The sequence below is a fragment of the Narcine bancroftii genome, chromosome 4, assembly GCF_036971445.1.
Source record: "Narcine bancroftii isolate sNarBan1 chromosome 4, sNarBan1.hap1, whole genome shotgun sequence".
NCBI classification, from domain to species: domain Eukaryota; kingdom Metazoa; phylum Chordata; class Chondrichthyes; order Torpediniformes; family Narcinidae; genus Narcine; species Narcine bancroftii.
Window position 1 is genome coordinate 228,397,507 of NC_091472.1, and position 25,893 is coordinate 228,423,399.

The 25,893-nt window shown below is 44.4% G+C and overlaps 1 protein-coding gene across 3 annotated transcripts in view; it reads left to right on the forward strand.

The window, feature by feature from the left end:
- LOC138761679 (thrombospondin-type laminin G domain and EAR repeat-containing protein-like) overlaps positions 1–25,893 on the forward strand; it is a 126,737-nt gene that overhangs the window by 48,150 nt on the left and 52,694 nt on the right. For all 3 annotated transcript variants that reach the window (XM_069934250.1, XM_069934248.1, XM_069934251.1), the window contains exons 5-6: positions 3,543–3,699; positions 16,996–17,127. In XM_069934250.1, coding sequence (XP_069790351.1) covers positions 3,543–3,699; positions 16,996–17,127 — 289 coding nt within the window. The remainder of the gene's footprint in view (positions 1–3,542; positions 3,700–16,995; positions 17,128–25,893) is intronic.

The window sequence follows — 25,893 nt, forward strand, 5'->3', positions numbered from 1 at the left end:
TTCTGTGCTGTTCTGTATATAAGTGGCTGGCCCACCCACTATGACTCGATCCCTTGTAACTCCTCCCCCTGTGACCTGGCCATAAAGGTCGACCTCCCTAACCCCTTCCATTCATTTGAGCGCATGGAGTTGAGCCAGCTGAAATCTAATGTGTATTAAAGCCTATCGTTCCCCACTCGGCCTTTGGAGTCATTGATAGTACATATCACTTACCATCCAGGTTCTGTCTCCTGTGCCTCACGGCTTCTGCAATGGCTTGAGCCTCCTTTTCCACAGATGGGTTCTGGAGCTCCTGGCCTTTTAATGTCTGAGATAAAAATGCAACCAGCCTGCAACTGGTTGAGGGTAACAGCCAGGGCTACATCCGAAGCATTGCTTTCCACTTGGAAAGGTATATTCTCGTCCACCGCGTGCACGGCGGCTTTCGCAATGTGATTTCAGAGGTAGTTAAAAGCCGTTTGGGCTTCAGCCGAGAGGGGGAAAATAGTGGCTTTTAAGAGAGGGCGAACCTTATCAGCGTATTGAGGGATCCACCGGGCATAATTTGAGAAAAAACCCCAGGCAACTCCAAAAGCCTTTGTGGTCCTGGGAACGGGGAGCTCCAAAAGAGGGCACATCCTATTGGGATCGGGACCAATGATGCCATTCTCCACATAGCCAGACATTTAGTCCTGAACACGTACCTGTTAGAGTTATAAGTGAGGTTCGTGGCTTTCACCGCATGGAGAAAACTCTGGAGGTTGGCGTCGTGGTCTTCCAAGGTATGGACACAGATGGTGTCGTTTCGAGGTAGGGGAAGATAGTCTTCAACCCATGCTCATCCACCCTTCTGCCCATCTGCCCCTGGAAGATAGAAACCCCGTTAGTGATACCGAAAGGGACCCTCCAGAATTGATAGAGACGACTGTTGTTCTCGGAACAGATTGGCAGCTGGTGATAAGCAGCTTTCAGATCAATGGTCGAATAGACCTGATACTGCACAACCAAAATTACAGGGAGGGTGTATGCTTCCAGGAGTGTATACCGATTAATAATTTGGCTATTGCCAGTTACTAGCCTGGACTTGTTTTTCCCCTTTTACCACTACCACTTGCACTCTCCACGAATTGGTGCTAGGTTCGATGATACCTTAGTTGAGCAGACCTTATGTCTCAGACTTTATGAAATCTCAGTCTGCTGTGCTGTTCCTCCTGCTCTTGGTAGCAATAGGTTTGCTGTCTGAGGACAGATTCAGGAAGGGAGGTGGGGGGGTGGTCGATATTCAGTGTGGAGAGGCTGTCTGTAGGTTCTGATTTTAGGGGCCCTCCTTTCTGAACCGTTACGGGGAGCCGGGGGGGAGGGGTCCAGAATACTCCAAGGTCACACTTTTAAGGTGACACTGGAAGTCCAGACCCAACAACACTGGAGCGCACAATTCATCAAATATGTACAGGCAAATCTTACAGAATTCCCCCCCTTCAAACCACAAATGTACTGTACAATGTTGTTGAATATGCGTAGAATGCAAATGAAATGCAAGGAAAATGTTATCATTGGAAGGATGCATCTTCAGGTTGTATTCTTGCACAGTCCATGAGTTAAGGAAGCTCTCAGCAGAGCCTGTGTCAATTAGACATTTAGTGGAATGTCCGTTTACCTTCACAGTGGTTATGGAGTTGCTAAGCTGGTGAGGTCTGTTCTGATCTAGAACCATCAAGGCTAGGACCCTGGAGACTCCATGCTCCTCACTCGAGTGGCTCCCATCATCCTGGGTTGCCCGTTGGTAAGATGATGATGACCTCGTGGCGCAGCAAGATGGCCACCCTCCTTCCTCCTCTGTTGATGGTGGCACCAAATTTGAATTTGAGTCGCGGCAAATGGGTTATATGTAAGCAGATGGGGGCGGAGCCAGCCATCAGTGCAAAAACACTACCAGTGAATCCCAGTTCACTGCACCATGCATGCTGTTTGTAGGATATGAAATATACAGAAGCTCTTCTACATGTGGCGGAAACACTCCTGAACCAAGATTGATCAAACCGTGAGCAGCATGCATGCATGCAGGTTCAGAGCCCCAGTTCTCATACATCATCTATTCATTTATCGAAGCATGTGTGAGGATAAGTTTTAAACTCAACATCTACAAGACTGAGGCAGTAGACAAGTGGTACTGGAGAAACCTTTCCAACACATTTGTGTTTTGCACTTGACCCCAACATCTGCAGAGTTTCTTGTTTAATGAGATCAAGGTTCTGTACCACCCACACCAACTGGATTTACTGATATCAATTCATTATAGATAATTGTCACTGCTATCTGGCAATCAAGATTTGAAACATTGACTGTCCATTTCTCTGTATGGATGCTGCCTGACCTGCTGAGTCCCTCCAGCTGCTCACTCCTTGATGAGTTCCAGAATCTGCAGGTCTTTGTGTTTCCCAGGGGAAAAAAAAGTGGAGGGTGTCACATTCCTCAGGTCATTTCGTAGAATCCTGGAAATCTGATTGCATGGGAGTCAGTCTTGCAAAGGCAGAGATCAGCGATCAACTTCATCATTGGGTTCCTGGTGTCAGCGCAGCCTTTGGCCTGTTTGAAGGTCAAGGCCTCAGATCTGGCACCAAGCTTGTGGTTTTAAGGATATAGGAAAATAAAAAATAGAAGCAGGAGTTGGCCATTTGGCCCATTGAGGCTGTTCTGCTATTCAACAAATTCCAGACCAATCTGGCCATGGTCTCAGCTCCACTTACTCATATGTTCCCCTTCATTCTCGTATTCTTCAAAGTTCTATCTTCAAAAACCAATCTATCCAATGATCATGGCCTTCTCTATGCATCTGAGACCTGGACTGTCAAAAGCATGCACCTCGAGGCAAATACACCGTCAAAGCTGTCTTCAGAAAACTTTTCAAATTCTCTGGAAAGAAGCCAGGTGGGCTGACATTCCTGATATGGAGCTCCGGTTACTTTTTGTTTGGCCATTTGCATGACTGGCAGCCAACCCAAAACAGAGTTCTCTACTCCAAGTTCTGCCACACAGGAGCTTGCCAGAAGGACAGAGAGATGTGCTCAAAATTTTCTTGGAGAAGTGCCACCTCCCCATGACTGCTGGAAACCTCTAACCCATAGCCACTCAAAAGTGGAAGCAGGAGGATTTGGGATGGCTTGTGTTGGAGGGGAGAAGTGGGTGCATTTTGTTACACACTGATCACTGGGGTAGAGGGGAATGAGTTACATTACACACATCAATGGGGGACCCAAGCACTGAGTACAGGAGCAGTGACATCATGGTACAACTCCACAAGACATTGATGAGGCCGCACTTGGAGCATTATGGTCCGTTCTGGTCACCCAGATGTAGGAGAGACATTAGTAAGCTGGAAAGGTTGTGGAAAAGATTCATGAGAATATTACTGGGTCTGGTCAGCTTAAATTATTGGGGGAGGCTGGATAGACTGGGACTTTTCTCCCAGGACCATTGGAGATTAAGAGAGGATCTTATAGAGGTTTAAGAATTCATGCTGGGCATAGATAAGGTAAACATTCTGACTCTGTATTATGTTGCAGGGGTTACTGAGGCAACTGGTGCTGTTGCCGGGATCTGATGCTACCCAGAGGATCTGCCCTAATCCAGCTCCCAGGTTAGCAGTGCTCTCTATCCCACGGATGCTGACAGAGCTCCCACTGAAGCCATCAGACAATGACGTTTTGAAACACCCTTATGGTAAGGAGGAGAAGGAAGGGGTTATCATGAAGAACAGACACTTGGGACTAAATGGGTTTTTATCCTGTCTGTGGTTAAATGTCTGTGAATTGCAACTGAGAACAGGTGTTATCACAGGGTGTTAGAGGTGACAAGTGACTTGGGGCCTTGGCGACTATTGTTCGGTACATCTTCCTTATAAATGTATTTACAACGTGGTAGAAGCTGATTCTGGCATTGAACCCATGCCACCCAATTAATCTGCCAATCCCGTATGCTTTTGGAATGTGGAAGAAAACCAGAGCACCTGGAGGAAACCCACACAGTAAAATGTATCTACACCTTTCAGACAGTGCTGGATTCGAACCAGGGTTACTGGCACTGTAATAGCATTGCGTTAACTGCTACACTAACCATGCTGCCCCAATCTTGCCTCAGACAACTGAAAATGTATTCTTTCCCAGGGAAAAATGTGAATAGGACCATTTCCAGGTCATTTTGCATCTCTCTGGAAATTTGACTGCCTGTTCACTCATCTTGCATCCTAACACCATTCCTATACCAGGGTGGGAAGGATAATGCTAATCCCCATCAAGATTCCCCATCCAGTGCTTCCTTACGAGGGCTAGTTCAACTTGGACTACTTCAGATGAAGTTGAACCAGGAGAACAAGCACAATGTGGTCATTCTAGTATACCAGTCCATGTGTTCCAAGAGGTAAGGTAATCATATCTTCAAAATTTGGGCTTATTCCACAAGGCTCAACATTCCTTTCCCAAATTACTAAAAGATTTAGCCCTGTAACTAGTGGATACATTGGTTATTATTTTCCCGAACTTGGTAGCTTTTGGATTAGCAAATATAGATTTGAGGATGACCGTTGTAATTCTATGGTTTAAATCAAGAGGAAAAAAAAACATAGAAACATAGAAGATAGGAGCAGGAGTAGGTCATTCGGCCCTTCGAGCCTGCTCCGCTATTCAATAAGATCATGGCTGATCTTAAAGTTCAGTACCCCGTCCCCGCCTTCTCTCCGTAACCCCTAATTCCCTTATACTGAAGAAATATATCTAATTCCCTCTTAAATATATTCAATGAACCTGCCTCTACTGCTCTCTGTGGCAATGAATTCCACAGATTCACCACCCTCTGGGTAAAGAAATTCCTCCTCATCTCAGTTCTAAATGGTTTGCCTATTATCCTCGAACCATGGCCCCGGGTTCTGGACTCCCCCACCATTGGAAACATCCATTCTGTCCAGTCCTGCCAGAATTTTATATGTCTCTATGAGATCCCCTCTCAATCTTCTAAACTCCAGCGAGTACAATCCCAAATTGCACAATCTTTCCTCATAAGTTATTCCTGCCATTCCAGGTATCAGCCTGGTGAATCGCCTTTGCATTCCCTCCATTGCAAGAACATCCTTCCTCAGATAAGGTGACCAAAACTGCACACAATACTCCAGGTGTGGTCTCACCAAGGCTCTGTACAGCTGCAGTAAGGAATCCTTATTCCTATACTCAAACCCTCTTGATATGAAGGCCAACATACCATTTGCCTTTTTAACCGCCTGCTGTACCTGCATGCTCGCCTTCAGTGACTGATGCACAAGAACCCCTAGGTCTCTCTGCACTTCCCCATCTCCCAATCTATTGCCATTCAAATAGTAATTTTCCCTCTGGTTTGTATTATCAAAGTGGATAACCTCACATTTATCCACATTGTAGTGCATTTGTCATGTATCTACCCAGCCCCCCAATTTATCCAAATCACACTGGAGCTTCCTGACCCCCTCTTCAGTGCACACAACCCCTCCTAGCTTAGTGTCGTCTGCAAATTTGGAGATATTACATCCAATCCCCTCATCTAGATCATTAATGTAAATTGTGAACTGCTGGGGTCCCAGTACAAATCCCTGTGGCACCCCACTGGTCACTGCCTGCCACTCAGAAAATGAGCCATTTATCCCAACTCTCTGTCTTCTATCTGCCAGCCAATTCCCAATCCACATCAATACCTTTCCCCCAATCCCATGAGTCTTGATTTTGCATGCCAGTCATTTATGTGGGACCTTATTGAAGGCCTTTTGAAAATCCAGGTACGCCACATCCACTGGCTCGCCCCCATCTATTTTACCTGTCACATCCCAAAGAATTCCAATAGATTTGTCAAGCACAATTTACCTTTTGTAAATCCATGTTGACTCTGTCTGATCCCTTCTCTGCTAGTCATGTGCTCCGCTATTACATCCTTAAAAATGGATTCCATCATTTTTCCCACTACTGATGTAAGGCTCACCGGCCTATAATTCCCTGCTTTTTCTCTACCCCCCTTTTTAAATAGTGGAGTAACATTAGCTACCCTCCAATCCATGGGTACTGATCCTGAGTCTATTGAGTTCTGGAAAATAATTCTTAAAGCATCTGCTATCTGAATGGCCACTTCCTTGAGTACCCTAGGATGTAGATTATCAGGCCCTTGGGATTTATCGGCCTTCAATCCCTTCAATTTCCCCAAGACCATGTCCTTAGAGATACTGATTTCTTTCACCTCCTCCCTTGCATTAATCTCTATGTTTCCCAACATCCTTGGGAGGTTATTTGTATCCTCTCTTGTGAAAACAGAACTAAAGTAAGAATTTAATTGGTCTGCCATTTCCTTATTCTCCATTATATATTCCCCTGATTCTGACTGCAAGGGACCTACTCTGGATTTCACCAATCTTTTCCTCTTGACATATCTATAAAAGCTATTGCAGCTGGTTTTTATGTTTCCCACAAGCTTACTTTTGTAATTTATTTTTTGCCCTCTTGATTAATCCCTTTGTCCTCCTTTGCTGCATTTTGAACTGTTCCCAGTCTTTGGATTTGAACTTTTTTTAGCCAATTGATATGCTCTCTCTTTGGACCCAATGCTGTCTCTAATTTCCCTTGTTATCCACAGTTGAGTCACCTTTTGGTTTATTTTTACGCCAAACCGGTATAAACGATTTCTGCAATTCTTTCGTTAGATCTTTGAATGCTTTCCATTTTCTATCCACCGTCAACCCCCCCCCCCCCCCATAAACACCACACAATCAATCTTACTCAACTCCCATCTCATACCATCATAATTCCCTTTATTTAAATTCAGGACCTTAGTCTCGGTTTTAATTTCATCACTCTCCATGTCGAGTGAGAATTCGATCATATTGTGATCGCTCCTACCCAAAGGGCCTCGCACAACAAGATTGCTGATTAGCCCCTTTTCATTGCATAATACCCAGTCTAAAATGGCTTGCTCCCATGTTGGCTCCTCGACATATTGGTCTAGATAACCGTCCCATAAACATTCAAGGAATTCCTCCTCCTCAGTATTTTTACTAATTTGGCTCGTCCAATCTATATGTAAATTAAAGTCTCCCATGATGACAGCTGTTCCCTTATTGCACGCTTCTCTAATTTCTCTTTTTATGCCTTCCCTCACCTCTACATTACTATTTGGAGGCCTATATACCACCCCCACTAACGTTTTCCGCCCCTTGCTATTCCTCAGTTCTACCCATATAGATTCTGGATCTTCCAAGTTAATATCCTTCCTGTTAATCGTGTCGGTCCCTTCTCTCACCATCAATGCTACCCCACCCCCTTTTCTTTCTTGCAGATCCCTTCTAAATATTGTATACCCTGGGATGTTAAGTTCCCAGGCTTGCCCACCTTGCAGCCATGTTTCTGTAATCCCAATCAAATCGTATTTGTTTGTCTCAATTTCCACAGCCAATTCATCTACCTTGTTCTGAATGCTTCTTGCATTAAGATATAAAGCCTTCAGATTTGCTTTTTTCACCCTCCTTGCTCTTTCTGATTTTTTACTTTCGCTGCCTAACCTAACTTTTCCTGTTTTATCTTTTCTGTCCTTTGCCCTATCATACAGGTTCCCACCCCCCCTGCCAAATTAGTTTAAACCGCATTTGACGACTGTACCAAACCTAGCTGCCAATATATTGACCCCTTTTGGGTTTAGGTGTAACCCATCCTTCTTGTAAAGGTCATGTTTTCTCCAAAAGAGATCCCAATGATCCAAGAAGCCAAAACCCTGTCCTTTACACCAGTCCCTCAGCCACACATTCATTTGCCTTAACCTTCCATTTTTGTCCTCAGTTGCACTTGGCACAGGTAGCAATCCAGAAATCACCACCCTGGCGGTCCTGTTTCTGAGCTTCTGTCCTAGCTTGCTGTAATCCTTTTTTAGTACCTCCTCCCTCTTTTTATCTAAGGGAGAATACAGGTTGGCTGGTGTAACTTCAGCAGTGGAGAAAGTGGTAGAGGTATTACAAAGGAAGGGACAAATATTTTGAAAATGCCAGTGGGAATTAATGAAATCAACGTGGAAATCATGTTCAATAGCCTTGTTAGATTTTTTTTTGAGATGTAAATTGGAGAAGAGAAACCAGCAGTTATAGAGGATTTGGATTTCTGAAAACTTGCTAAATTCCCATTAAAAGTTAGAAGCCTATGGGCCAAATTCTGAGACAAGCTTAGGTCGAGAACTTGGTTGGCATGAAAAAATAGAGCCGAAGAGCCTTTATCCAAGTTGTAAAACTCTCTGATTCTAAAACACCAGTGTATGAAATTGAAGTATTTGAGTTTAATGTATTGGCATTGATTTAAAATAGGTTGACAAGCAATAAATAGAGACGAGGAATACGTGGACCTGTTTTTGGGTGGAATGTGGTAACCAAGCAAGCTTCAACTATTCACTGTGTAGGTAAATGACTTGGATAAGGAATCAACCATACTATTTCTTGGCTTGTTGGTGATTCTAAATTGGGTTGGGTTGTGAATTGTTAGGAGGAAGGAAAGAGGCCTCAGCGGGTGACACAGACAGATGCGGTGTGAAGAAGGAATTTGGTATGCTTGTCTTCATTGTTCAGAGTAAGGCAGTCATGTACAGTACTTTGGTGTGACTGCACTTGGATTACTGGGCATAGTTCAGGTCACCCAGCTATATAAAAAAAGATATACAGAGTAATTGAGCTTGAAAGAAAGCAGAAATGCCTGGAGGGCTTGAGTTATAGGGAGAGGCTGGATAGGCCGTGGGTGGGGGACTTTCTCCCAGGAGCGTAGAAGGCTGAGGTGTGATCTTATAACAGTTTATAATGTCATGAGGGACATGGATGAGGTAAATATAGACAGGTTTTTTTTCAGGATAGGGGTGTCTAACTCCAGGGGGCATAGATTTAAGGTGGAGAGGAATCTGAGGGGGAAACCTTTTTCAACAGAGGGTGGTCAGTATATGGAACAAGCTGCCAGAGAAAGTGGTAGAGTCAGGTACAATTACGATGTTAAGAATAATTTTGCACAGCTATACATATAGGGGAGGTTTAGAGGCATTTGTGCCAAATGAAGGCAAGTTGCTTGGGTGGATAACATGATCAGCATGGACATGTTGAACTGAAGGCCTGTTTCCATGCTGCACAACTACAGCAACTTAGACAAGTTGAGGGAGTGGTCAAAAGCATGGCAGATGCATAAGATGAATAAATGAAAGGAAGAACAGAGATTTAAACAATGTTAGATTGGGAAATGATGATACCCAGAGACTTGGGTATGCTTGTGGATCAGACGTTGAAAGCAAACATGGCAGGTATAGCAAGCAATGAATGTAAATGATATGTTCACCTTTCATAGCAAGAGGATTTGAGTACAGGAGCAAGGCTATCTTGCTACAGTTATACAGGACATTGGTGAGACTGCACCGTGAGTATTGTGCACCTCCAGAAGGAGGTTCACCAGAATGTTTTTTTTGGTCATGGGAGGACTACCATATGAGTGATAGGGTTGACTTTTGCTTGAATTCACTGGGGTAAGAAAAATGAGAGGACATCTCATGGAAATTTGGTTTCAGGAAGGTTGTTTCCCTTGGCTGAGGATGTATAGAACAAGGGATCATGGTGTCCAGTTACAGGGCAAGAGATTTATGACTGAGAAGAGGAAAAAGGGAAGTGAACCAGTGGAATTTGCTGCCACAGAAGGTTATGGAGGTTGTATAGCTGAATGTATTTAAGAAGGAGATCAATAAATTTCTAGATGCAAAAAACACCAAAAGGAATGGAGAGAGAGTTGAGATATGGCATCAAGATAGATTATCATCGTTTCTTTCTTTTTAGAATGCCTTTATTGAGACTAATAAAAAAATGCACACATATATGCACATGTAGACAAAAAATTTGAACATTTCAAATAAAATCTTGATTATACAAAATATAAATCGTGTGCACCCTTTAGATCAAACCCATTACATAAAAATATTTAAAAAGAAAAAGGAAAAGAGAAAAAAAACCCATATTAATCAAACCCCTCCCTCTAAATAAGGCAAACTTGCATAATATACATAGGAAGAGAAGGACGACCCTCGGAGATGAGACTGCGCCTTTTAGCAGCATCCAAACACCCCAATTCTTTAAATTACAGTGATACTCCGTGAATGGGCCCCATGTCTTATAAACATTCACCTTTACATCTTTGACATTATGTCTGTTTTTTTTTAAACTGAGGAAGGACATAACCTCCTGAAACCAATGAGTATGGGTAGGTGAGATACTTTCTTTCCATTTCATCAGAAATGCCCATTTAGCTACAGATAGTACAGACCTATCACCAATGTATATAGTTACAGTATCTAGAGTGTAATGACTGTGCTTACAGTGATTGGCTGAGAGCTTAGCCACGCCTACTGTCTGGGCCTTGAAGGGTTGTGTCCCTAGCCAGGTCGGATCATTCCGGACTGGTCGGCCACCTGTGAAGAGCTCCTGTCTTTTGCTAATAAAAGCCTTGGTTTGGATCAACAAGTCTTTGGTTCTTTCGATGAGCTCTACAAGCTATCAATGAGGTAAAAGCTAAAATTCCCTTCTGAGATGAGGTCTACAATATTTCCTCTTCCTGAGAAAATCCATACACAGCAATTAAGGGCATTGGTTCTAATTTGACCTTAAAAATTATTGATAAAGTTTGAAAGTAATTTTTCCAAAAACTTTTTAAACTAGGGCAAGTCCACAACCTGTGTATCAACGAAGCCTCAAAAAATTTACATTTCTCACTTAATGAATCAATATCAGAATAGAAGCGAAATAACTTTTGAAATATGTACTCTGTGTACAACCTTAAATTGCCCAAACAATGTCGCGGATAGGAAGAGGATTCATTAATCAAATTTAGAACAATATCCCAGACCTCATCTGGAAGTGACAAATCCAAGTCACGCTCCCAATCACTCTAGATCTTTACTAGTGAAACTGCTTTCAAATTACCATAAATAATTAAAATTGTGCTTCTATTAGGAAATTGAAAGTGAAAAAGTAAATCAAGAATGTTTGTTTCAGAAATCCATGAAAAATCAGACTGAACAAACTGTCTGACTTGTAAATATCTGAAAAAATTACTATTGGGTAATTTTATTTTACACCCAATTGTTCAAAAGAAGCAAAATTATTTAGAATAAAAAGATCTTTAAAATTATTAATCCCCAGTCTACACCACTCCTGAAACCCGCATCTGATAAAGAAGGTGAAAAAAATGATTAATTATAATTGGACTGGCTAGTGAAAAACTATTGATTCCAAGACATTTTCTAACTTGTGCCCATATTCTCAGCCCATGTCTCATTATTGGATTACTTGTTAATTTAGAAAAATAAGAAAGTAAGAAAGACCCTAGGATTGCCAACAAGATTATCATCTATGATATTATTGTATGGTAGAGTAGGCTTGAAGGACTGAGTGGCCTACTCTTGCTCCTTTTTTTCCCCCATGTTTAAATCTCCCTCTTAATCTGGACTCTGGTCCACCAAGAGCCCCAGTGGTTGATGCTTCTCCCACAATGCCAGGGTCCCATGTCGTCTCCCTTCATCTGCCCAGACACTCTCCAAGCTCCAATGCTGCTCCACTCACCTCGGCCGCACATCCCAAAAGGCCCAGTGGACACTGACTGTCCTGAACTTGGCACCTGAGTAGGAACCCGAGTGGGAAAATGTACAGCAGATCTTTGCAAGCTGGGTCCAACAGCTCGGCTAAATACAAACATGACTGGAAAGTCAGATAAAGAAGGAAGTCGGCAGACACTGGGATTGTTGTGCATTAGGCAAAAACGCAGGATAAACTCAGCATGTTACACAGGATCTGGAGGAAGCAAAAGGTAACCAACATTTCTGGCCTGAGCCCTTCATCAAGGTATGAGTAAAAAGTAAATAGGCACCTGAATAAAAAGGGTGGGGGAGGAGAGGAGAGGATTTCTTAAACCTTTATCAGATCCTCCCTTAATCTCCAATACTCCAGGGAGAAAAGTCCCAGTCTATCCAGCCTCCCCCAATAAGTTAAGGCATCCAGTCGCAGTAATATTCTCATGAATCTTTTCCACAACCTTTCCAGCTTACTAATGTCTCCTACATCATGAAATAAACCTGTCGAAAACTCCATCCTTTACTGTAATTTGTTGTATTAAAATCTTAGTTTCATCTAATATGAAGGAGAAAGTGTCAATTACTAATTATTAGTATCCTTGACAACAGTTAAGGCTACAATATATTTCAAAATAACTTGAAGAATGCATCAATAAATCACTGTTAGTGTCAACAACCATGGCTAAGCTCCTTTCACTACAGTTAAAGCTTAACTTCTAAATAATATTTCACTGAACAGATGCTGTCACCAAGGGAAGCCAATGGATAGGGACCCCCACCCCTCCTCCAGATTGCCTTCATGTCATACTCCAGCCTGAATTGGAAGTGTATCGACCATGCCTTGGTGTCTGGGTCCAAAGCTGGGAGCTCACTCCTCAATAGCCTTCACCAGATGGACTGCTACTGCTCAGATAGCCTTTCCAAGGTCGGCCGCAAATGCTGCATTGCCTGTGCTGCTCAGAGCCTGAATGTACAATAACAATGGTGGATGAGATCCTACCAGAGTTTTGTATACCTGTTAAAATGCCTCCAACCCTTTATTGTCCCAACCTGTGTGATGTAATATCCGATGTATGTGCCTGTCCACTCACTCTTCCACTCCCTGTGATTGCGCCACTGTATAACTTTGCTTGTCTGCTCTTTGGCAGGAGAAAACACTCCAATCCATTGGGGTCAATGCAGGTGACCTTGCATTTCCCCATTTTTAATTCTCTCTTGCCACAGTTATGCCTATTCACTTCACATCTCCTTTGCAAATCTCTCCTCCCAACTACACCTTAGCACAGATACTCTCTCTGGAATGCCTGTTCCATTGATGATGGTGGACCATCCCAGCTGTTTGGGCAAAGACGTTTTTGTTTCCATTTGCAATCTTAATTCAGATCAACTCCCTTTCTCTGGCTCTCTTGCTCATTCTTCCCCAGACAACCCGTGAGTAGGATATTCTGAGCTTCCCCCAGGTCATCATCTCCACCAATTGCACTCCTCTACCACCTCCGTGGGCCTGAGTCAGATCTCTCTAATGATGGTGGCTTCCAACCCAGGTAACAATGCACTCCCTCGCTCCAGGGTGTATCCAAAGTCCTTTGCCTTGGAAATACCAGTGGCTCTGCCCCTCCCTCCCTGTGTCATCTCGAGCTCTGCATATCTTTGGTTGATTGATCATCACTAGTTGTCATTGCCCTGCCCTTGGCATTGTGCCAAGTTGCCTTGTTGGATCGCTTTGTTGAACACCTTGGCTCTGTCCGCCACAATAGCATGGATCTCCCAGTGGCCACCCTTTTCAATTCTCCATCCCATTTCCTTGCTGACATGTCTGTCCTCAGACTCAGGCACTGCCAAACTGAGACCACCCACAAATTGCTTTGACTGAGCACCTTCCAACCAGATGGCATTAATATTGACCGTCTGGATTCCTACACCCAGCCAGTATTGTCTGTATGGTGAGATTTCCTGCTTCTGGCTCATTCTGCTTATTCTTTGAAGAGGGGCTCAGGCCTGAAATGCCAGCATTATATCTTTGTCTTTTATGGAAGCTGAAAGACCGGCTGAGTATCTCCAGCATTTCGGTGTGTTTTTACTTCAATCACAGCATTCTAAAGAATTTCACTCTGCCAAAACCCACATGCCTGGGAAATCGCCAATGTTTTGTTCACTCTTTAAACCAGCCACTCTCTATCTCAAGAGGCTGGATAATAACCCATCTTGGGTTATTTTATTCTGCTGCAGGCAATATAAATTCATTTTATCTTTCGCATGGCATCGCAGCATTTCTTCAAAGGGTTTTCCTGTAAGACGCATACAGGATGCCTTTGGTGCAAAATTCGATTGATTGTTCCTGTTTTGGAATGCATGGAAAGCTTTTGGTCCCCAAAAGAGCATCTGAATATTTGGCACATCCACTGGGCAAATTGTTACAGGCACTTTATTGATGAGATTGGCACCAAGCAGCATACAGTGCCACATTTCAGAGGGCAAACTTCCAATGGACATCCTCTCTGTGCTCTTAATGTCAGACGTCAGTCCAGCAACGAGGAGATTGGGATGTTCGGAGAGTGATTTTCCTATCTGAATCCTGCTGAGGAGCAATGATGGTGGCACCTGTAAAGGGGCCCTGGATGAAATATGACACTGTTCCAGTCACAGCTGTAATGTTGGAGCTGCAGTCTCGGTCTGGTCTGCAATCTACAGGGCTGGGCAAGGCAGGATCACTCCGAAACCAAGGCTGCTAGATGAAGCATGCCTCTTTGGGAAGTCCCTGCCAGAGTATTGTGACACAAGCCGAGAGTCACGCAGGGTGTGGAAGTGGAAGGGTTGAGCCTCCCTTGGGCTGAGTTTGCTCACCCAGGATAGCTGCACACAATGTAACAGGCATCCTTTGGCTTGGCTTCGCGGACGAAGATTTATGGAGGGGGTAAAAAAGTCCACGTCAGCTGCAGGCTCGTTTGTGGCTGACCAGTCCGATGCGGGACAGACAGACACGATTGCAGCGGTTGCAAGGGAAAATTGGTTGGTTGGGGTTGGGTGTTGGGTTTTTCCTCCTTTGCCTTTTGTCAGTGAGGTGGCATCCACACACACACAAAGTAGTCATGTGGATTTCAGAGTTTGAATCCCACCATGAACATTTCATCATTTGAATTCAGACCATTGAGTAAATCTGAAATTAATAAGAGGGCAATAATGATCATCGGAGCTGATGTAAGAAAGAAAGGTTCCCAATGATTCTTTGGCATCCTGACCATGACTCACATCAGTGTGGTCAATCCTTTGTGGGTCACAGATTCAGCTGTAGTAAGCTGCAATGAGAAAGACCCTCAAGGGATGGTCTTGGTTTGTCAACACACAGCCAGCTCGCTCATCATTTAAACTCCTCCTGTCTGGGATTGTGCCAAAATTAAGAGTGTTGTTGCACAGGCTGATTATGCAACTGAATTACACGTTTCCTGGACCTTGAGTACCATCCACAGGTTTGTCCAGCTCTCAGTAGGAGGGACACAAAGGATAGGGTGACATCATTGACATGCTTGATATTAACTCTGAGCCCCAGGAAACCTTGTAACACCTAAAAGGAAGCTGGATGTCAGTGACCTCTTCTAGCTCTCTTTCACTCTGGAAGAAACACAGGATGTAAGAGGGCGGGATGTTTTCATGTGGTCAATATGGAGTTACCCAAGGGCAAAAGGAATTGTTCTGAAAGACCAAATCTGTTGATACCTGCAGCAGCTTGACACAAGGCGACCTTGGGTGGTGCAGAACTAAATTGAACGGTGGGCCAGAACAGCTCAAATCAATTCCTCGAGTCTATAACCCTCTCTGCTGGGGTATTCTGATGTGCCCCTCACTTAGAGTGGTGGTAAACTGTGGAAGTAGAGCCTAGTGACCCCATAACCAACAGGTCCAGCCAACACTTTGCCTTCTGACTCATGGAGGAGATTTTGTGAATTTTCCTGTTCCCGATCGCAATGATATCACAGATGTTGCTTCCACTTAGTGAAACACCACTACTGCCATGTTCCTTCTTAATGCCACTTAACTTCCTTAGCTGGAAACATATCACTGTTCCATTGTCAAATAGCAATACACAAACATGCTGGAGAAATTCATACCTGACGAAGGGCCAGAGACAATATGTATGTTACCCTTTTCTTCCTATGGATGCTGCATGACCTGCTGAGTTTCTCCAGCCCATTTGTGTATTACACCAAACCCCAGCATCTGCAGACTTTCTTGTTTAACTCTATTTTCAAATTCCTGAATTTTCTTACTGAACAGCCCAGAGGAATTCCTGGACTTGAGGAAATACAACATGGAAACAGGCCCTTTAACTCACTAAGTCTCTGCTGATCTCCAAGCTCCCATTTACAGTGATCCCATTTTTACTTTTCCCCACATTCCCAGCAACTTCCCGCAGATTCTCCAACTCACCTACAATTTTTAGAAGGCTGATTTGCCTGCTAACTTGCACGAGTTCGGATGAGGGTGGAAGCTGAAGCACCCGGAAGAAGTAAATGTGATCTGGAGGAACATGCAACCACTGCACAGACAGCATCAGGGCTGGGGATTGAACTCAGGTTGCTGGAACTGTGAGACTATGCCACTTTCCCAGCTGACACAACCATTACCTTTCCCAAGGACAGTTATCGAAGAGTAAGAAATGCTGACCTCTCCAATCACTCACAACTGTTGAAAATGAGTAAAATCATTGATTCAAAGAATGATATAAACAGGCCATTCAACCCATCTCATCCATGCTGACCAAAATATCCACCTATGCCAATCCCATGGACCTGTGTTTGGCCTGTTTCCCTTATCTATGTACCTGTCCAAATGTGGTTTAAATTAGCTATCCTCAACCTTTTTTGAGGTGCACCCCCTCCCCAAAGACACTGCATAAAGGCTGCTTCCTTGTGAAGCAGTCATACTTCTCTCCTACCGACGACATCAAAAACACTAAAAATATTTATGTTGCATGAGGTGAAAAGAAAATAAGGATTTTACTTAAATGTGCTATGACCCCTGCTGAGAATGGCAGGTTTAAATATTGTAATTGTACCTGTCCCAGGATATCCTCATGTGGTTCAATGTTGCATTTGTCGGATAACTTTCCTGAGAAGGCCTTCAGAGTGTTTTATTATTGTTAAAGGGCCACCATATATATAGCCACATTTTTGGTGACAGTGTATATGTAGGGAACCAAATAGAAAACAAGAGCACTTGGACCTTTTGGAGTCGGTCATCTCTGTTTCAATGTTGCAAGCTCAGCTGGTTGGGCAGCAGCCATAGAGAGTAAAACAGAGTCAGTGTTTCGCTTCTCATCAGCACAGGTTTTTGACACCGTGTCTGCAGTAACTGCAGTAACACATTCTCTTGTGTTGAATTCAGAAGCAGATGTGAAGCTGATGGTGGGGGACAATCCTCCCTGCTCTGTGAATGAATTCAGCCACCTCTGGTTTGATGTCTTCAACAAAAGCTTCTTTATCTGTGACGGCAAGAACTGGGTATCAATCGTGAAAGGTAAGAGACAATTATATTAAAGGTACTACATTCATTTTGACTTGAATTGTTTATTGTCATTATGTACTGAGGCACTTTGCTATCCATGCAAGTTAACTTGTACATAGTACAGCAGTGCAAGGATAAAAACCGGGAGAACATTAGGCAAGATAAATTCCAGCAGGAAATCATTAATTCACAGAACAAAGGAAGCTACAGTGACTGCTCCCAGTAACAGCAGCAACATGTCACCTAAAAAATGCAGCGAGTGGAGGGTAGTTGGACTAGATGTAATCCTGTGCAAGAATTAATCTCCGCTATTTAGACCCTGTGTGATCACCAATGATAGACTTTCAGGTGCTGGAACCTGGGGGGCAACACAACCTGATGGAAGAACTCAGCAGGTCAAGCAGCATCAGTGGGAGACAAAAAAGATGGTTAACATTATGGGCTGGTTCTGTTTTCAGTTGCCAAGCTAGAACTTTATGAGCTCTATCACCTAATTCATAATAACATTTGTGATAGTACAGATTCTATAACTAATGTATATACGTACAGATGGCAGTGTAGGATGACTGTGATTGGCTGAGAGTGTAGTCACACCTACTGGCAGGTCTGAAAGGATTGCTCCTAACCAGACCAGGTCATTCTGGACTGGTCGACCTACTTGTGATATGCTCCAGTCTTTTAGTTAATAAAAGCCTTGGTTTGGATCAACAAGTCTTTGGTTCTTTCGACGCGCATTACAATGTTGTTTATATCTTTGAATTAAGCGCTCATATTGATATGTTTGTAATGTATTATAACGTAATTTTAATTTACTTAATGCTGCCTTTTTATCTTCAGTACAATTTTTCTGAAACTCTTTTTCCAATTCAGTTCTCTGTTTCTCTAACTCCAAACGTCCTGCCAAATATTTCTTTTATTTCTTTCACTGAATAACTAATAATTTGGCCTCATAAAAAATATGCCTTCAATACATCCCATAAAATAAAATTACTCCGTACTGAATTCATATTTATACTCAAAAAATAAACAATTTTCTCTTTAATAAAGCTAACAAACTCGGGTTTTTTCAATAACATTACATTAGATCTCCTGCCAGCTCTTCAGCGCTTGACGTCCTGCTTTGCGGAAACTGCCAAAATGTTTGGCCTGGAAGTCAGCCTGAAGAAAACTGAGGTCCTCCATCAGCCAGCTCCCCACCATGACTACCAGCCCCCCCCACATCTCCATCGGGCACACAAAACTCAAAACGGTCAACCAGTTTACCTATCTCGGCTGCACCATTTCATCAGATGCAAGGATCGACAATGAGATAGACAACAGACTCGCCAAGGCAAATAGCGCCTTTGGAAGACTACACAAAAGAGTCTGGAAAAACAACCAACTGAAAAACCTCACAAAGATAAGCGTATACAGAGCCGTTGTCATACCCACACTCCTGTTCGGCTCCGAATCATGGGTCATCTACCGGCACCACCTACGGCTCCTAGAACGCTTCCACCAGCGTTGTCTCCGCTCCATCCTCAACATCCATTGGAGCGCTTACACCCCTAACGTCGAAGTACTCGAGATGGCAGAGGTCGACAGCATCGAGTCCACGCTGCTGAAGATCCAGCTGCGCTGGATGGGTCACGTCTCCAGAATGGAGGACCATCGCCTTCCCAAGATCATGTTATATGGCGAGCTCTCCACTGGCCACCGTGACAGAGGTGCACCAAAGAAAAGGTACAAGGACTGCCTAAAGAAATCTCTTGGTGCCTGCCATATTGACCACCGCCAGTGGGCTGATAACGCCTCAAACCGTGCATCTTGGCGCCTCACAGTTTGGCGGGCAGCAACCTCCTTTGAAGAAGACCGCAGAGCCCACCTCACAAACAAAAGGCAAAGGAGGAAAAACCCAACACCCAACCCCAACCAACCAATTTTCCCTTGCAACCGCTGTAATCGTGTCTGCCTGTCCCGCATCGGACTTGTCAGCCACAAACGAGCCTGCAGCTGACGTGGACTTTTTACCCCCTCCATAAATCTTCGTCCGCGAAGCCAAGCCAAAGAAAGAAGACATTAGATCTCCAACGATAAGTTGATTGCATAACTTCAGATCCAGCATAAGAAATAAGTAACACAGAGTGATCAGACACAATTCTACTCTTGTATTCAGCCTGAGTAATTCGAGCTTGAAGATATGCTGATATCCAAAAATAAATCTATTCTGAAAAATGAATCATGTCGAGAAGAATAGAATGAAAAATCTTTTTCTGTCGGATTTAAGCTTCTCCAAATCTCAACTAAATCCAAATCCCTCATCAAAGATGCCATTTGTACGGCTGCCTTCAATTTTTAAAATACTTTTCGGAGATTTATCCAATATCAGATCTAAAACACAATTGAAGTCCAGTGTGCTTGCCTATTTAGATTTAAAAGACAGTCTATAATTCATTCTCACATCTGCCATGTAACTTGCCTCCCTATATAAGAGTCACCAGGGATCACAACACTGACCTCTCTGCAGTATCATAAAAAGAAATAGACTCTACGGCAAACACAATATCAAGACAAATGTCCCATTGTTCATCGATAATTTTCTGTTAACAATGGAAGGAGAATGTGACACAAATTGGGTGTCTGCCAAATCCCTGGAAATAATTGCTATGTGGATTGCTAAGACTATCTCTTAACACAGATCTTAAGATTAACAATCAGCCTTTATCTTTGAGATAAACCTAAAGATGGATTCCTGAGTGCAAGCAACATGCAGAAACAGCCAAAGATTTTAGTTAAAAAAAAATAAAAAAAAATCATTTTAGACATGGTAACAGGTCCTTCTGGCCCACGAGCCTGTGTCACCCAAATACCTACAAACCTTGTACACTTTTGGAGGGTGGGAGAAACTGGAGCACCCAGAGGAAACCCATGCAAGTCATGAGGAGAACATACAAACTCCTTATAGACCACAGCGGATTTGACCCTGATCGCTGGCTCTGTAATAGTGTGGCGCTAACTATGCTATCCTTCAAAGCACCAACCCTGTTCTGTCGATTAAGTGGAGAGCTACACAGAGTGTAGCTCGAATAAAAGCTCTCACAACTGGAGGGAGAACATAATCTTTTATTAGCTTATAACTGAGGGTAGGGTCTGACAGTGGTCTTCAGAAGGGCTCAGGGTTTAGGCAGGAAACTAGGGTTATATATGGATAGATGGGGGCAGAGTCAGCCATCAGTATAACACACCACCAGTGAATCCCAGTTCACTGCATTCACCCCTTCCTGCAGAATTTAGGGTCTGTGGATGAAGACAGAGAACATTGATTCAGATAAATATTTCAAAAAATATACAGTTATTTACAAATTTAAGTGATCTGGGGTTCTGGAGATCCTGGTGGAGCACCTAAGCATGGGAGGGCCTTGTGGGGGAGGAGTGGTGGGTGGAGTTTCAGGCACTATGGTGGAAGGGGATGCTCTTTCCTCTTGAATCGGATCACCTGAGGCCCTGACTGGGAGCCATGAGAATGAGTTCTGTGGCTTGCAGGGCACTTGAGGCAACGGACCCTGGTGGGTGCCAGATCACTGATGGAGACGGTGTCCTCTCTGCCATCTGGGTACTCCACACAGGCGTACGTGGGATTAACGTGGAGCAGTTTCACCCTTTCCACCAGTGGGTCGGTCTTGTTTTATCTCATGTGCTTCCTGAGAAGGACTGGACCAGGAGTGGTGAGCCAGACTGGGAGTGTAGTTCCCAATGCTGACATTCTTTTGAAATTGAATAGCTGATCATGAGGAGTAGTGTTGGTCACTGTACATAGTAACAACTGTATGGAATGGAGCGCCACAAGAAGAACTTCCTGCCATTGTGAATCTGGAAGGCCTCATGGCCAGTTTGACAGCCTTCCAGACCACGGCATTTTCCTTTTCAACTTGCCCATTCCCCCAGGTGTTGTAGCTAGTAGTCCTGCTGGATGCGATGTTCCTTGCTATCAGGTACTGACATAGCTCTTTGCTCATAAAAAATGAGCCCCGGTCACTATGTATATAGCTGGGATACCTGAACATGGTGAAAATGGAATCTAGGGCCTTTATGACTGACAAAGTGGACGTGTCTGGACACGGAACAGTGAATGGGAAGCAGGAGTACTCGTCAATGACAAAGAGGAAGAAAATGTTCTCAATCGTGGAGGGGAGAGGTCCCTTAAAATCGACACTGAGCCGTTCGAAGGGCCTGGATGACTTAATCAGGTGTGCCTTTGAGGGGCAGTAGAAGTGCGGCTTGCATTCTGTGCAGACCTGGAAAGACCTGGTTATTTCCCTGACATTTTCCGTGGAATAGGGCAGATTGCGCACCTTGACAAATGAACCATGCAGGTAACCCCTGGATGGCAGAGCTCATTATGCAGAGACTGCAGTTGGCCAGCGTGTACAGAGGGACAGCTTCCTCTGGATAAGGCATCTGGAGGGTCTTTAAGGGCTCCTGGCCGATAGGCAATGTCATAATTGTAGGTAGAGAGCTCGATCCTCCACCTCGCAATCTTGTCATTCTTGATTTTTCCCCTCTTGACATTATAAATGCGACCAAGTGCTGGTCAGTGAGGAGTAAATTTCCAACCAGCCAAGTTGTGTATACAGTGCCCCAAGGCTTCTACAATGGCTTGAGCCTCCTTTTCCACAGAGGGGTTTCTGAGCTCATGGCCTTGTAGAGTCCAAGGTTGGGGGGAGCGACTAGGCCTATATCCAAAGTGTCGCTTTCCACCTGGAAAGGTACATCCTCGTCCACTGCGTATATGGTGGGTTTTGCAATATAGTTTCAGAGGTAATTAAAAACCGTTTGAGCTTCAGCTGAGAAGGGGAAATTAGTGGCTTTTAAAAGAGGTCGAACCTCATCAGCATATTGAGGGATCCACTGGGCATAATATGAGAAAAACCCCAGGCATCTCCTCAAAGCCTTTGTGGTCCTGGGAATGAGGAGCTCCAACAGGGGGCGTAACCTATCGGGATCAGGGCCAATGATGCCATTCTCCACCACGTAGCCAAGGAGAGCCAGACGTTTAGTCCTGAACACACTCTTGCAAGAGTTATAAGTGAGGTTCAGGGCTTTTGCTGCATGGAGAAAACTCTGAAGGTTGGCTTCATGTTCCTCCAGGGTATGGCCACAGATGACGACATTATCAAGGTAGGGCAAGGTAGCCTTCAACCTGTTCTCATCCACCATTCTGTCCATCTGCCTCTGGAAGATAGAAACCCCGTTAGTGATACTGAAAGGGACCCTCTGGAATTGAGAGATGACCATTAGCCTCAAATGCCTTATATGGACAGTCCTTGGAATGGATTGGTAGCTGATGATGAGCAACTTTCCGGTGATCATCAAATAGACCTGATACTGTGCAATACCATTCACCACGTCTGAAATTAGAGGGAGAGATTATGCATTCAGTAGTGAGTACCGATTAATAGTTTGGCTATTGTCAATTACTAGCCTAGACTTGTTTTCCCCTTTTACCACTACCACTTGCGCTCTCCACGGGCTGGTGCTAGGTTCAATGATACCCTAGTCAAGCAGACGTTGTGTCTCAGACTTTATGAATTCCCAGTCTGCTGTGCTGTACGTCCTGCTCTTGGTAACAATAGGTTTGCAGTCTGGGTCTGATTCGGGAAAGGAGCTGGGTGGTCGATATTCAGTGTGGAGAGGTTGCATGTGGGTTCTGATTTCAGAGGGCCCTCCAATCTGAACCGTTATGTGGGGTGGGAACCAGAATACTCCAAGATCATGCTTTTAAGATGACACAGGAAGTCCAAACCCAACAGTACCAAACCACCCAATTCATCAAGTACATACAGACAGATCTTTCAAAATTCCCCCCCTCAAACGACAAATGTTCTATACAATGTTGTTGAATATGTATAGAGTGCAAATATGCGATAATTGGAAGAATATATCTTTAGGTTGTATTCTTGCACAATCCGTGAGTTTATGAAGCTTTCAGTAGAGCCTGTATTGATTAGGCATTTAGTGTCTGTTTACCTTAACAGTCACTATGGAGTTGCTGACCTGGTGAGGTCTGTCCTGATCTAGAATCATAGAGACTAGAACCCCGGAGACTCCATACTCCTCACTCGAGTGGCTCCCACCATCCTGGGTTGCCTGTGGGTAAGATGGCATCAACCTTGTGGTGCACCAAGATGGCCGCCATCCTTCCTCCTCTGATGATGAAGGCGCCGAGTTTGAATTTGTGTCTCGGAAAGATGGCTGCCGAGCCTTTTTGCACCGTTTTCTCGCAGCCACCCTCCTTCAGCATGTAGCGCAGCATGTGGGTTCGGGTGATTTCGGGGCAGATGGCTTGGGGCTGGAATTAGATCCAGGAGTGGTGCAGGCCGTGGACTTCCCCAGGATTCCCCTCGCATGGCAAACCCTCTCCCAAGATCTTGCCACAGCTGGAGCAAACTGAGTCTTTATCTGGGCAACAAGATTGGGGATGCTGGCTCTTGCCGCAGAAAAAGCATGGGAGCGCTCCCTATCATGGGAAGGGAGCGCTAGGGCTGGGGTAGTGGGAGTTGCCGGTCCTTGGGGGGGGTCACCTGGATGAGCGAGCTCGCTAACTTCGAGGTCGTTGTTCTCGAGCTTGGCTTGTACCAGTGACTTGGCCAGTTTAACATGGCTAGCCAGGTCCTTCTTACCCGACTCGAACAGTCGTTGCCTCATGTACGCTGAGCGGCCCATAGCTGTTTAGTACCTGCACTTCTTGGCAAGCGTCCACAGATCCAGCAGGTAATTATTGATGGTCTCTCCTGGCCATTGGTGACGTAGAGCAAGTCGGTGCCTCACTAGGACCTCGTTTTGCGACTTCAGGTACCGAGCCTTCAAAGCCTTGATGGCAGCATCACATGACTGCATACCCTTTTGTTCCTACCATGGAAATGAGTGCAGACCTCCTGAATTCATCGGTGTGAAAGACACTTCTGGTGGTGGTCAGGTAGGCCTGGAAGCAGTCTAGCTAGCACATGAACTCCTCAGCCATGTTGGGGGACAGAGGGTCCATCAACATCATAGCTGGCTTGAGCAGCGCTTTCCTCTTCTAGAGAATAAGCTAATAAAATTGTAACACAAATAAAATCTATCATGACTAGAAAGAGAACATAAGCTTTTATTAGCATAGCTGAGGGTAGGGTCTTACAGTGATCTTCAGAAGGGCTCAGAGTTAAGGTGGGAAACCAGGGTTATATCTGGGTAGATGGGATGGAGCCAGCCCTCGGTATAACACACCACCAGTGAATTTCAGTTCACTGCACAGAGCTGGTTGGATCTTTTGGATCATATGGAGATACCAGAATGGTGTTTACACAAGCCCATGGTTGCCCCGACCTGTGCCAGGATATGGAGTTCTTCTAACTGGGTGCAGTTATAATTTCTTTTTGCTGACATCAAGATATCAGTCTTGGCCTCATTGTTGTGATCTTGCTTCTGAATTGGAAAGCCATAGGTTCTGACTCAGAAGATAGGGTGGTGACTCAATCTCACAGTCTGTAGAACTGATGCCCTACAACTCTTGTGACTGCAGTTCAGGAGGTTGCCTGTTCTCCCGTGACCACATGGATTTCCTCTGGGTGCTTTGGTTTCCTCCCATATCCCCAAAAGGTGGGCGGGTTACTGCTGTGAATTTCCCCAGCGAGCGGTAAACCCAGGGAAGAATTTAAAGGAAAATGGAGAGAATTGAATGGGATATGTGTGGTATTGGTATGAATGGTGGTTGATGGTCAGTATGGTTAAGTGGGCCAAGGTGTTTGTCTCCCTGCCGTGTGACTCTGTGACTTGATCCACTCTAGAATGACACTCCACATGAAATGTTCTTCAGTATTAAATGGAGGCCTCAAGGAACACAGAATATCCTGTTAAGCTATTTGGATCCTCTCTCTCGCCAGTGTTCCAGCCAATAATTAACTCTCGATGAACTGCTTCAAAACAGACTGGAAGGGGACCCAATGCAAAATAGTTAGAATGCAGGAAGTAAAATTAGAAAAGAGCAGAAATTTTCAGTGGGCCAGTGGGTACTGGGGAGAAGGGAAGGCAAGCTAGTTTTTAATTTAGCAATACAGTTCTCTCCCAGAGGAACTCAACGCCTTCTATGACAGTAACAGAGAAGAACCACCCCTTCGTACCCCCCCCCCCCCACATCCTCTGATGATCCCATCCCGTCCATATCTAAGGATGATGTGGGTGCTGCCTTCATGAGAGTGAATTCGAGGAAAATATCCGGCCTGGATGGAATACCCAACTGAGTATTAAAAATCTGTGCAAAGATGCACACATCAGGATGCTCTTTATCGACTACAGTTCAGCATTTAACACCATCATCCCCTCAAAACTAATCAGCAAACTGCAAGACCTGGGTCTCAACACCCCACTGTGTAATTAGATCATGGATTTCCTCACCTCCAGACCCCAATCAATGAAGATTGTAAGAAATCTCCTCCACAATATCCACCAGTACCAGAGCACCACAGGGCTATGTTCTTCGGCCCCTGCTCTACTCACTTTACACCCACGATTGTGTGGCTCAGTACGACAATAACTCCATCTACAAATTTGCCGATGGTACCTCAGTAGTGGGTTGTATAAAGGAAGGGGATGAGTCAGCATAAGGGAGGGAAATTGAAAACTTGGTTGAATGGTGCATCAGCAACAACCTTGGGGGGCGTGGCAAGATGGCGTAGAGTCTAGACATGTAATCTTGACCTCTCTGGCCAGACTTTTAAGAACCCGTTTTTAACTCTTTGTTTTCAGGTTTAAAATTTTTAA